We start from the raw sequence: 13,462 nt of genomic DNA, 5'->3' as shown, positions 1-13,462 counted from the left end.
TTAAATAATATTTTTATATTATGTATATTAGAATTGTAATTATTGATATTGTTTTTATAAATTTAATTAAACTTAAAATATTCTGATTAAATCAAATAATATAATTGTATTTTTTACAGAGATAATAATATAGTTCTATCTATCCTCTCAGTTAGACCAATATCACTCAATATCATCCAATTCATATGGATTAGTGTTGAAACAAAAGTGGTATTTACTTTATTTTCTTTTTTTTCAGAGAATAGATTGTTGCTGCTGATTCTTGCCTTGCCATGAACGTGTTTCACTTGCAGGTTTACTCCGTTTGTAATACACAACGTTTACTAGTCATTCAGCTTAGAATTAAACTAATTAGTTTGTTCTGGACATCATATATTCAGCTTATGAGGAAATACTGTGCAGACAGACACTGCCGAAAGGACCAAGTGCATATCGCGATCGAGGATACAGACTAATTAGTTTACATTGTTCTGTTTTCCAGCACTCGTATCATTATGGAAGACGATGCATTACATCATGTTCGATCCAATGCAAAGAGTGTAGCACGGTTAAAACATACTGTATCTTAGAGCACATCGACAACATTGACGCTGGTAGATATTTACAGTACATTGGCAGCAGCACAAACACCTTAGAGCAATACAGACCAGAGGTAGCGCCGTAGCAGTATTCAGGTACAAGCTATTCCCATTATGGGAACTTCCAACTCGACCTACATCACAGACTTCGTTCTGGTTACTGAGCTCCAATCATCAGCCGGCTGTATGTAATGTTGTGTTCACAGATCACGAAGTGCAGTGTCCAGATGGAATCTCCAATCTAGCTTCCACACGCCAGGCACTCTTCCCGGTTGTTCAAAGAACAGACCATCTGTGCCATTTTAGCGTCTACGTCTTCCTCCGCGGGCTTTCCATCGCTAACCTGCGTGTGCAAGTGGTGTTCATGGTGAGCCGTGTCCCTAGTAACCTGAGGAAAAAAAACATTGCAGAACTGAAGGAAAGAAAAATAGGGGCAATACCCCGTTCCCATTCTCCTTCAGAAGCGTGGTATCCACTGTGAACTTGATCGCATCAGCAGCAGCTCGTGTGCGTAGATAGTACATTCCAGTTTTCAGGCCCTGGCATCGAACGAGATTAGAAAGAAAAAAAAGACGAACCACTGGTTTTTTATAGGTTAAGTACGAACTCCATCAAGATAGACAATTGCTGTGAGCCTGTAAAGTCTTGGAGGTTCCATACCTTGGACCAAGCATGGAAGTGAAGAGACGTCAGCTTCCCAAAGTTTGCTTGCTCCATGTGGACATTGAGGCTCTGGCTTTGGTCGATGTAGCATCCGCGGTCGACCGCCATGTCAACTAAAGTTTTCTGCTTGATCTCCCAAACAGTTCTGGTGCGGTAATTGTAAATAAGCTTTTTAGATGCTCAAACAGTAGCTGGGCCTTATAGAAAATAATGACAACCAGTTCAGATACATACTTGTAGATTGCTTTAAGATCGTCCGGGATTTCTGCTATCTTCTGGACAGAACCGTCGTCGTATATTATCTGGTTTTTCAAAGTAGGAGTCCAAATGCCCATTTCAGTCAGATCATGAAGAAGATGCTTGTTGACCACAACAAATTCCCCACTGGAACAAAAAATAGAAAGATTAATCACATGTGCACATGTACATCACAATGTAAACACCCTAAAGAAGTAGGGAGTATTGTTACAGACCTTAGAACACGTCGACTGTATATATTAGACGTGTAGGGTTCAAAACACTCATTGTTGCCAAGAATCTGACTAGTGGAAGCAGTGGGCATTGGAGCAACAAGAAGAGAATTTCTTATCCCAACTTTTGAAATGGTCTCCCTTAGAGATGGCCAGTTCCATCTGTTAGATGGCACTACATCCCACATGTCAGGTTGGAGAATGCCCTAGAAAGCAGGTAGGGAGCATGCTTTAGCTATTAAGGTCAATGCATAGGAATTTGAGAATGAAACAAACAGAAATCTTCATCATGAACATAAATATCATGACACAAAGCGTAAGTTATTGAAAAGCAGAAAGTAAAACCTTGCTGACAGGGCTCCCTTCATATGTTTCATAGGGACCTTCTTTAGCAGCAAGTTCAGCAGAAGCTTTCAGAGCATGATAGTAGATAGTTTCGAATATATCCTTATTCAACTGTTGAGCCTGAAAAGATAAAACCATTTGTTACATATCAACTAGTTACAGAAAAGAACAGGTGGTTAATGCTGAGCTACGGAGAAATGAAAAGGTACCTCTGGTGAATCAAACGGCATGCCCAGTAATATGAAAGTATCTGCCAGGCCTTGAACACCTATGCCAATTGGCCTGTGACGCATGTTTGACCTCTTTGCTGTCTCAACAGGATAGTAATTAATATCGATAATTTTGTTAAGATTGTAAGTAACAGTTGAGGTAACCTGCCAAAATCGATAATGTATCAGAACATTCATCAACATGGGTCAGAATAGAGGATCCAAGGTAAATAGGATCTGAACAAACCTCAGCTAGCTTCTCAAAATCAAAATATCTATTTTTTGAATCACTGCTACCCACAAGCTTAGATGGATGGGACTCCAACGGAACATCCTGTAAAACAAGTTTATTATATGGTGCATCAGAATCGACCCTTCATGGTTGACTTGAGCTTTAGTACTGACAAGATATACCTTTTCCCGAACAAAACGAGGTAAAGCAATAGATGCTAGGTTGCAGACAGCGGTCTCAGTAGGGCTTGTAAACTCAATTATTTCAGTGCACAGGTTTGACGATTTAATTGTGCCCAGATTCTGCTGGTTACTTTTCCTATTGCAAGTATCCTGCATACAGTTAATAGCCATTACAAGAAACCCTTACCGTGGAAAATTTTGGCAAAACAGACAAATCTAGAAGGTACTACTATTTGATAGCTACCAAATGTACCTTATAAAGCATATATGGTGTACCAGTCTCTATCTGTGCCTTCAAAATGTCAAACCAAAGGGTCTGTGCCGGAACAACTTTCTTTGCCTTGCCCTGAAACAAGAAAGCAAGGTTACTAAAGCACATTCCCATTTCAATATAGCATACATACAAATACAGTTCACATTTCAGCTTACTTGGCTCTCATATTTCTTGTACAAATTATCAAACTCCTCACCCCAGGAATCAGCCAACCCTGGAGCTTCATTAGGGCAAAATAATGACCATTCTCCATTATTCTGGACTCTTTGCATGAATAAATCAGGAACCCATAGCGCATAGAAAAGATCCCTTGCACGATTTTCCTCCTGTTAAAATATTGTTCAGAATAGCAGGTCTTTGAGAACTTTCCATGCTAATTGCTAGCCACTCATAAGTTGAGCGGATGATACTACTTATTCCATGATAGCAGCATGCAGACTAAAATATCAAGAAGTTTAGTTATCATACAGAAATAAATTAGAGTAACGTCTTATAGAGACGCTAGCTTGAATAAAAAGCTAAGACTTGAACATCCATGGACCATATATAAGAAAGACCCTCAACACAAGGGATCAATTCTAGGTGCAGGAATCAAGATAGCAGTATGCATATATAAAGTCAACTAAGTGTCGAGTTCAAAAGACAGACACTTTCAGTTTTTATATGTGAAAGTAATTAAAGACTGATGGTCGAGATTTTTACCTTCCCATGGTTCTTTCTCAGATCAAGGAACTCAAAAATATCAGCATGCCAAGGCTCCAAGTATACAGCAAATGCACCTAAGTTTTTAGAAGCTCGTTAGAATTTCTGAAGATGAAGGAACTAAAAGCGACGATAATGAAGAAACATACCCTTTCTTTTGCCACCACCCTGATCAACATAGCGAGCAGTATCATTAAAGACACGTAACATAGGAACAATTCCATTTGATGATCCATTTGTTCCTCGAATATAACTCCCAGTAGCACGGATATTATGAACTGAGACACCAATTCCTCCAGCAGATTTGCTTATTACAGCACACTCTTTCAGGGTTTCATAGATTCCCTCAATGCTGTCATCTTTCATGCATATAAGAAAACAGCTGCTTAACTGCATCACAGAAAAAGCAGCAGTAAATAAACAATTTCAGAACCCACAATGACATCATCTGGCGGGAAACAAGACAGTACTTGGGGCCTCGGCGTGCCAGCATTGAAAAGCGTCGGTGAAGCATGAGTAAACCAGCGCTGGGACATCAGATGGTACGTCCTGATGGCAGACTCGATGTCTTCCTTGTGTATCCCCAGTGAAACCCTCATTAACATGTGCTGCGGCCTTTCAACGACCTTACCATCAAGCTTCAACAGGTAAGACCTCTCCAGAGTTTTGAAGCCAAAGTAGTCGTAGTCGAAATCCCTATCATAAATTATCTCACTGTCCAAGCGAGCAGCATTCTGAAATGTAACATCATTTGGAGTCATGTGAGGGCCAATTTCCAACAAGGTGTGTTGTGCGGGGCACAACAGATTTACTGTATGAGATAAACAGCCTTGTAAAAAAACGAATGGAACAGTGGATTCAACCGCCAGAAACAGATCAGCACTGTCTACACAGTTGCCCCTGTCAGAAATGTGTCAGGGGAAAACCAGAATCTCACCTTCATGATGATTTCATAAACATCTTCAGCGACAAGAGGGGCCATCAGCCCGGATCTCTTGTTGAAGTGCATGTACATGTCCTTAATCCTGCATCCACAACAGCCACACCCCAACTCACCACCCAATCGAAATGAATGAATGAAATTAGACCAAAGCCAGCCGTTACTTACGTCTCCGAGAAGGACTTCTTTGTGTTCTTGTGCAGGTTCGACACAGCAATCCTCGCCGCCAGCTTCACGAATCACGACAGAGAACAGGGGCAACCAACCCCACGTCAGCACAGACAGAAAGACAGACAGACAGACAGGAGAGCTGAAACCAAGGCCAGAGGGGAGGAGGATTTCGGGGTGGGTTACTCACCGAGGCGTAGTCGGGGTGGGACGCGGTCATGGCCGCGGCGGTCTCGGCGGCGAGCTCGTCGAGCTGGCTGGTGGTGACGCCCTTGTAGACCCCCGCACAGACCTTCTGCGCGACGAGCACCGGGTCGCAGTGGTCCTGGCTGAGGCCGTAGCTGAGCTTCTTGAGGCGCGCCGTGATCTTGTCGAAGTGCACCGTCTCCTGGCGGCCGTCCCTCTTGACCACGTACATCTTCCGCTTCGGCGAGGACTCCAATCGAACACCTGGTGTGTGTGCGCGCCCAAGCCGCCGCCGCTGCCGGGTCGAGACAAGGCGAGCAGAGGATTGGATGGGGGGGTAGGGGGACTAGGGGTGGGAGGGAGGCGGTAGTGTTTGGGCGCGGAAGAGGCGAGGAGTAATGAAGCGGAGCTGGAGCTGGAGGATCTATTTATTTTTTTTGGGTGCTCGCTGGAGAAGAAAATGTTTGGGTTTGGATTGGGTTTGGCGCGCGGGCGCGGAGGCGTTTCCCGCGCGGATTTGGCGTCGTGGAGCGCGGGTGGGGTTGGTGGGCGGCACTCCCGCGGCGCCGGAGCCCAAGAAACCGACGCGCTGGCCCAGATGTCAGTCGGCCATAGAATGCACAAGAATTCTGCCGTCTGCGCTGCGAGCCGGCACGTGGGTCCTTGATGTCAGTGCGACGGCGGCGCGTGCGCGGCAGGCGGGAATCGAGGAGGAGCGTGCTGTGCAAGCCTTTTGCGGTTGCGGTCTTTGGGAGGGCGTGGGTTTTTCGGGGGCGCTGTATGATTGGTTGGTCCGGACTGCCACGTCAGTGCGAGGCATTCGATTCTCGTTCTTCCTTGCAGGGGAAGGAAGCTGCTGCGGCTGCGTTGTCAGGTGACACGACGGTCGAGGGTGCTCGCTGTCCGGCAACGGCAGCCGTTGAGATCTGAGCGCCGTGCCGTATTGCCGTGCGTCCGCGTGCGCCTTGAATTCGTACGGGAGAAGGGAGCCGGAATGAGGTACGGGTCTGCGGTTACCACCGGACCAAGGACGTGGTGTGAATTCTTAGTCGGCCAGCCTGGTGGGCCTGTTTGTCTGCTGGGCCGAGTGGGCAGCCTGGTGGGGCTCTGACTGAGACGCCCTTGCTTGCCTGCTCTGTGTGCGCGGGCGTTGCGAACAGACATTTTTAGCCCGTCTACCCAGACAACTCCTAAAGCCCAAGTTGTAGGCCCATTCATATGCCACTTTTGGTGCAGAGCTAATTTTGCCAATTGCCATACTAGGAAAATTGTTCCTCGAGAAAACGTCTATGGAACGGGACAGCTTGGGTGGACATCTCTTCATACCAATTTGATGGAGGCTATGTACGATACACTACTGTACACGTCCGATGAGTGGAGGCTGCAGCTGCCGCTATGACGACTTCTGTCCGATGTTGTGATGTCTGGTGCACAACGGACTCAATGGTGCTGCACTAGACGAAATCTAGTGAAGATAGAGGGAACTACTATATATACTCAACTATAGGTCAAGCTTTCCATTCATACCCCTTATAGTACGGCTAAAGAAATAAAACTAAGATTCTATCACTAGTCCAAGTATCCCTCGAACACTACTAATACTTAGAAGTTAGAACTAGACAATCCTTAATCTTCATGCTCATCATTTGAAAATCGAGATTGAATACCATCGATAGAGGGGGGCATTAAAACTGTAATTGTCTGACCAATAATCATTGTTATGATCTAACTTATAATATATCTGAATCAAGAAGTAGAAGCAACAGAAGCTGCTGAACGTGATTGCATCGAATAAGTGGGTTAGACTAGAGCTGTCATTTTTTCCTTCTGCTTTGTCACCGTTAATCCGTTACTTGAATCATCCCTTTAGTTTTAGCCGTTTAAGCACCTCCATTTAAGCACCTGCACCTCCTAGGAACCTGTAAACTGTCTAACAACCACATACGGAAAACAAAATAGTTAAGAGTACACCGACAAAACAATCGAAATGTCCAAAAAAAATGTTCCTTAGTTCTACATCACATCAGAATCGTACGTCAACAAAGAGGTGCTTCCCTGCAAATATTAGAACACATGCCTCCATATTACACTGCCAAAAACATAGGCAAAAAAAAAACTTTGGTATTCATATAAAAGTTCTGCATGCAACACTTCGCAGTGCCAGAGTCAGTCGTTGTCAACAAGATAGAATATTATATTCCATTTCGTATAACGTTTTCATATATCATCTGCAGATCAAGAAGTGAAGACCGAAGAACTTCGACGACAGAGCAGAGAAAGGGCTAGCACTTGATTAACATGGTACATCGACTGATTAAGCAAGCTACACGCTTAGCATCGGAGTTGGAAAAGTTCCCGAGTCCTGACGAGAAGCAACGCATTACGTACGCATACTCGCGAGAGCAAGAACTAGAGAAATCACGGAGCAAATGGTAGACATGCTACTACTAGCTAGCGCTAGCTTGCACAGGATGCCATCACATCATGCATGCATGGCGGCGCGTATAGAAGTGTTGGCTGGTGGTGGTGTTCATCAGTCGTAGAGCGGCGGGCACTGGAAGCCCGACGGCGCGTGCTTGCCGCAGGTGATGAGCAGGTTGAGCGCGATGGGGAGGTAGATGTTGATGTTGAGCAGGCGCGCGCGGATGGTGGTGCAGAGGCACAGCGCCGCGTCCAGGTCCGCCACCCCCTGCACCAGCGGGCAGCACTTGGACCTGGCCTCCTGCCCGATCACCAGGTGGATCAGCCCGCTCAGCACGTCCACGCACGCGTTCAGCTTCAGCGTGTCGATCGGGCACGTCCGCACCGCCGGCGGCGTCGGCGGAACGTACGGTGGCACGTAGGGTGGTGATGGCCGAGGCGTCGGGGGGACGTAGGGTGGCACGTACGGTGGTGGTGATGGCCGAGGCGTCGGTGGGACGTAGGGCGGCGTCGGTGGAACGTAGGGCGGAGTCGGCGGCCGTGGCGTCGGGGGTACGTACGGCGGTGACGGCCGAGGCGTCGGCGGGACGGGGACGTATGGTGGCACGTAGGGCGGTGAGGGCCGAGGCGTCGGGGGGACGGGGACGTATGGTGGCACGTACGGCGGTGAGGGCCGAGGCGTCGGCGGGACGGGGACGTATGGTGGCACGTAGGGCGGTGACGGCCGAGGCGTCGGCGGGACATACGGTGGCACGTACGGCGGTGACGGCCGAGGCGTCGGAGGCACGTACGGAGGGTTGCACGGCGGGCACTTGGGCGGCTTGCCATGGTGGTGCTTGGGCGGCTTGCTGTGGCCGCCGCCGGAGCCGGAGCCGGGTGAAGGCCACGTCGGCGAGCCACTGCCGGGCGCGCCCGGTGCACAGTTGCTGCTCTGCCACGCCAGCGAGCCGGGGAGCAGGAGGAGGCCGGCGGCGGCGGCGAGGAGCAGGAGGACGGGAACTGAGGTGGAGGTTGCCATTGCGCCTTGGCTCAACGCAGCGGCGCGCGACGGGCTGTTCTGTGCACACTGCAGCGCACGCGTCTCCTTTTATAGAGGAGGAGCGTCACGTACGGTTGGGCCGGGCAAGTGAGGTTTGCGACGAGGTCCCTCCGCACTCTGACTCTCTGGTGCACGCGATGGCAACCTGCATGCACGATTTATCAACACAAACCATGGGTGGATTCATGGCCGCGTCCTCCCAATTCCATTCGTCATGGGCGGGTCCATTACGAGCCACGTGCTGGCCGCCCGCGGCATGCACGGGGCGCGCGGCACCTGGCGAGGACGCGCGCGCAAGGCGCCAACGGCCGGGGGGCTCACGGGCCGGCAGTGGCGCAGGCAGAAGCGTCCGCTTCCAGTCGTAGCTAGCTAGCGCTAGCTATCCCTGCTCCGCCGGACGCCGGCCGTGCTTCCGTGCTTTGCTCGGACGGAACATGGCGAAGGCGATAGCGCGGGGACCGATGTGCTCGAGACTTCGCACTCGCAGGCGCCCTCTTCGGTAGCGGCGGACGCGCCCGTGACTCTGCCGCCCCTGCCGCGGGTTTGGAGCCTTCCGGCGAGTCTCCGTCTACTCTCGGGGGTGACTGGGTGACTGGGTGAACATGAGCACTCGAGCACAGCGGCCACCCTTTTTTTCTGTTTCCATGTGCGGACGACGACGACAGCCACCAATGCGCGGCGCGTCCTCGATCCGAGGGCGCAGTGATGCGGTCCATGGCATTATTATTATCCTGGCTAAATGCTGCATGGATATGATATGCTGCCCAGCCAAATTCAGCAATTTAGACGACCGACGAAATGCTCCGGCACGGCAGGAGACCGAGGAGTCACGAGATTGGAAATTTTAAAGGCTGATGTGATAGCGGATCTAGGAGCCATGCATGATAATTTTTTACACCGTTCGTTATACCTGTATAATTTAGTACTCTATTTCCGTTCTTTTTTATTTATCGTGCTTTAATTTAAAAATAAATTAGCCGACGACAAATATTAGAGAACGGAGATTATAATCTAAACATAGCGTGGCATAGGTCAACCTGTATAAATCTATGTATACATAAGTTGAATTCTCCATCTGGCATACCTTTTAGGTCCGTCACTGGATGTGATGCATGCCACCTTTCATGCCTAATAAAATCAGACTACCACATAGCGTGGCATAGGTCGACGGTCGTACATAATCTAAACACGAGTGAAAGCTAGCACGTGCACAATTAGAGAAATTCGAGTTGCAATATGAATAATACTTTTAAATCCTTTTTCTACTCATCGATGGATGAACGCCAAAATAAAGAAGATTACAACTCAATCACCAATAAGCATCAAAAGTTTCTAGTTCCCTTTTCACCTATGTCTCATGGTGGAAGTTATAGCTTAATTATCATACTCCACCTTTGTGTCTGTCTAGCTACTAAGTGGATTATTGTGCTTGGCAAGTTTACGTGTATCTATAACCTCACTTGCCATGACCTAAATCTTTCTTATTCTAACTTCCTTAGACGTTACTCTGCCCCTCTCTTTTTACAGTGCAAGAGAGACGAGATGTTAAATAAACCTCGAATTCTACCGGCTAAACCCAACTACTTTGTTGCTCTCCCGTTCTTGGGCCCATGCTCTCCATTGTAGCACCATGTCAAAGATGTCTTTCTCCGGTTAGTTGTCATACCTGCCACAAGGGTAGGTATGACATGCTATATCTATGAGCGTTGGAGCCTGTGTTGTTTAGTACTGTCGGTACCCTAAATTAGGGGTACCCTCTCCTACGGTATAAAGGCATCGCACCCATGCGACGACTCCTGGCCGCGCGGAGGACCGCGCCTAACTCCACCAGATGGGTGGGCCAAAGGGCGCCACGTGGCGAGGAAAGGCATCATGCCTCAGTAAGACCGGACCCCACAGAGGGTTACCGAGCCCCTATAAACATACAGGTCCGGAGCCCCCGGGTAGGTCCAAACCCCGGCAGGGTTCCAGACCAAGAAGGACCTTGGGGTATGTGTCACACTCGTTTCCAGAGGGGCAGAGCCGAGTGCATAGCATATGTGTACCAGGATCTATTTCCACACATATGTTGACGTAACAAGTGTAATATATCAAAAGATCAATGCATAAAAGCGTAAATAACGATTATATTAACATATTACACTTTGAACATACATAATGTCTTAACCTTTATTCATCAAAGTACAGCGAAACAAGGACATCCATCCACAGGAAGATGACCAGAGGTATCACTAGACTAGCATCCATGGAGTTCAGCATCATATCTTCATCTGCAACTTCTGATCAAAATTAAGCAAGGGTGAGATCACTTATGGTCGGGGCTCAGCAAGTGGGGGAAAAACTAATGCAAGGTAACAAGGTGAGGCTAAGGTTGAGCATTAAGAATTTTAGTTGGTCAACATTTTATTAACAACACCTGTCTTACTAATAAGTGTGAATCCCAAGTATTCCCATTAAGCAAAGGTATAAGAGTATATCAAAAAAACACTTAAGTGAAACCACTTAAGCAAACCATTGGCAGATCATCAGATCTCGATTTATTTCCATCTTCAAGTTCAATTATCATGTGAGGAGTCCAGGCTGCTCATAACCGTGAGCACGGCTGATATATCAGTTTTACACTCTGCAGAGGTGGTACAACTTTACCCACAAGCCGTGTATCCCCTCTAGCCTGGGTCGGCCAAAACCCGTAAACACTCCCGAGGTGAGTGGCTAAGGATCCACTATGAGGCTTTCACAAAATACACTTAATACGAAGCAACCCGCTAAGGTTTCTAAAGACGATGGTGGTGGCCCCCTGGTGAGGTACCTTAGCCAAGAATACGTCCCCATGTTAACGTGGACTGCCAACACCTACCGCTCCCCCTCTTGCCCATATTTCAGGTAAGGTTGCATGCACTAAGCATATAAAGCTAATTACCAAAGCCAGAGCCATGATAGCACTCGTGGTTGCACTATTTTCCCGGGTGGTCACTCCATGTTCCAATTAATATGCAATAATCTTGTTTAACCATCATGTTAACAACAATAATGTAAACTTACCATTTTGGAACATTAATATCATAAGCGGGAGTGACTGCATAAAGTAAGTTGTAGCAATAGCGTAGCTACTTGATTAAATCATAATCCCGGGTTAAACAAGGAGTAAGGTTGGAAAGGTTATCTAAATAGGTAAGCCGTCAAGTTATGCATATATATCCAAAAGAGTAAACTTTATTAAATGTATTGTTTGGGATCAAACAGAGTATGTAGAGGGAGAAGTCCACTTGCCTTGCTTATTGAAAACTCGAGGTTCTTCCACGGAATATATCTTGATTCTCAACTACTAGATCAACCACTGATTATCACACAAACAAACAAGAAGAACAAACACCACTCAGTAACATGCAACATTCACCATACGTAAGCTAAAAGGAAGCTTAACGAAAAGAGTATTCGTTTTTCAAAAATGTTGTAAGTAATGGTTATAATAAGAGGGTATTCTTTTCAAAAATGTGTGATCTATACTTTATAAAACAAGACATGAGCTTAAAATATATTAATTAAAATATACAAATATTTGGTTCACCAAATTAATCTTTTATAAAGCGTCATATGTGATATGTCTAATATTAAGGGTTTATAAGATGATAAAACATGTTATAACAATATTAAACCTTTTTAACATTTTAGAAAAGATATATGTTATATATCTAAGGTTAATGGGTGACTAATCACGTTATAAATTTTTAGAAGCATTATGGGACATATAATTCATTGTTAAACCTATCACTTATGATAAATTAAGATATAAGTCTAAATAGGTTTTATGTGAAAAGATCATTATTATTATTAAACACCTATTTATGGAAAGTTATGGTATATGCTTTAATGAACTTTTATGTAAAAGACAATGAACAACAATTACATTTTATTTTTATTAGAAAGTACATGTTCTATATTTTATCAAGAAAGCTATATACAAAACAATATACAAACTAATATTATTATTAAAGAACATGAACACTAATTTCCTTAGTTTATTATTTAGGAAAAACTAAGTGACACATATATAAATAATATGAACTAATTTTAATTAAATGATTACTTAAGCCTATATAACCAGTTGTAAACCAATATAAATCTAATTAACTAGGTTATGAGAGGACATAATTACTCTATTATTTATCTTTACATTTAGTTTAGAAACATATGACCTAGATATTTAAAATGAATATTATATTCATTGGTATGTTATTAACTATTGTTTTAGTTATAACGACGTGAGCACTTAATTAAGCCATTATATAATAATTAGAAAAGTCATATGACATATTACTTTTAAGTTTCTATTTAATACGACTATTCTTAAATATCTATAACGAACCTTGTTAAATATGATATCTATTAAAAAGGTCATTTTTTTTAAATTAGAACAAATTATCTCTTATTAGTAAGAAACCTATATTTAACAACATAACTATCAATTTCTTTATTAGAAAATCATAAGCGCCTAGTTAAGTCATTTTAACATTATTATAAATTCTACTCTTTCCTTTCTTTTCTAAATAGAATTTATACTTCTTTTCTAAATAGAATTTATACATATAACTAAAAAATGTTTATTTAATTCTTCTAATATTAATATACTAAAAATTAATTGTAAATTACTAAATGGGACTTTTAATAACATATTCATGGTTATTATGACATAGATAAATATCTTACTAATTCTAGGTACTTAAGTGCTATACTTATGAATTCATTTATCATGAATAGTAAACTATATCCTCATTTGACCGAAAATACGTGGCCTAGTATTTTCTTCTATTTCTTCATGCAAATAAGTTTATACTTAACATACTACTAACAATTATCGTTCCACCCACAAAAGTAAAAATCAAATCTCTAAACATTTTCTAGTATAAAAATCACTGAGGTAGTGAATAGTGATCGTACTCATTTTTAAAATTATAAAATCATACGCATATTAAAGCGTGGTCGCGGGGTTCGATTTTGACTACACGTATAAAACGAAATCTCTAAAATCATACACGAATCACCAAATCGCATC

General features: G+C 44.5%; 2 protein-coding genes across 2 annotated transcripts; both read right to left on the bottom strand.

Moving 5' to 3' along the window:
- Positions 1–477: 477 nt before the first annotated feature.
- Positions 478–5,589, bottom strand: LOC110017794 (uncharacterized). Its single transcript, NM_001350188.1, has 17 exons — positions 4,954–5,589; positions 4,764–4,825; positions 4,593–4,680; positions 4,126–4,389; positions 3,805–4,045; positions 3,656–3,732; positions 3,109–3,279; positions 2,933–3,025; positions 2,680–2,829; positions 2,513–2,599; positions 2,266–2,430; positions 2,057–2,176; positions 1,715–1,917; positions 1,476–1,625; positions 1,239–1,386; positions 1,019–1,117; positions 478–921 (listed from the first exon to the last, which is right to left on the bottom strand). Exons 1-17 carry the CDS (start codon positions 5,179–5,181, stop codon positions 820–822), a joined length of 2,448 nt encoding a protein of 815 aa, NP_001337117.1. The 5' UTR covers positions 5,182–5,589; the 3' UTR covers positions 478–819.
- A 1,461-nt stretch (positions 5,590–7,050) lies between these two features.
- On the bottom strand, positions 7,051–8,431 carry LOC100283347 (uncharacterized). The gene has a single exon (NM_001156248.2). The coding sequence runs from the start codon at positions 8,386–8,388 to the stop codon at positions 7,483–7,485; it is 906 nt and encodes a 301-aa protein (NP_001149720.1). The 5' UTR covers positions 8,389–8,431; the 3' UTR covers positions 7,051–7,482.
- Positions 8,432–13,462: the final 5,031 nt, after the last annotated feature.

The sequence above is a fragment of the Zea mays genome, chromosome 9, assembly GCF_902167145.1.
Source record: "Zea mays cultivar B73 chromosome 9, Zm-B73-REFERENCE-NAM-5.0, whole genome shotgun sequence".
NCBI classification, from domain to species: domain Eukaryota; kingdom Viridiplantae; phylum Streptophyta; class Magnoliopsida; order Poales; family Poaceae; genus Zea; species Zea mays.
This window is presented reverse-complemented; position numbering and strand designations above follow the sequence as displayed.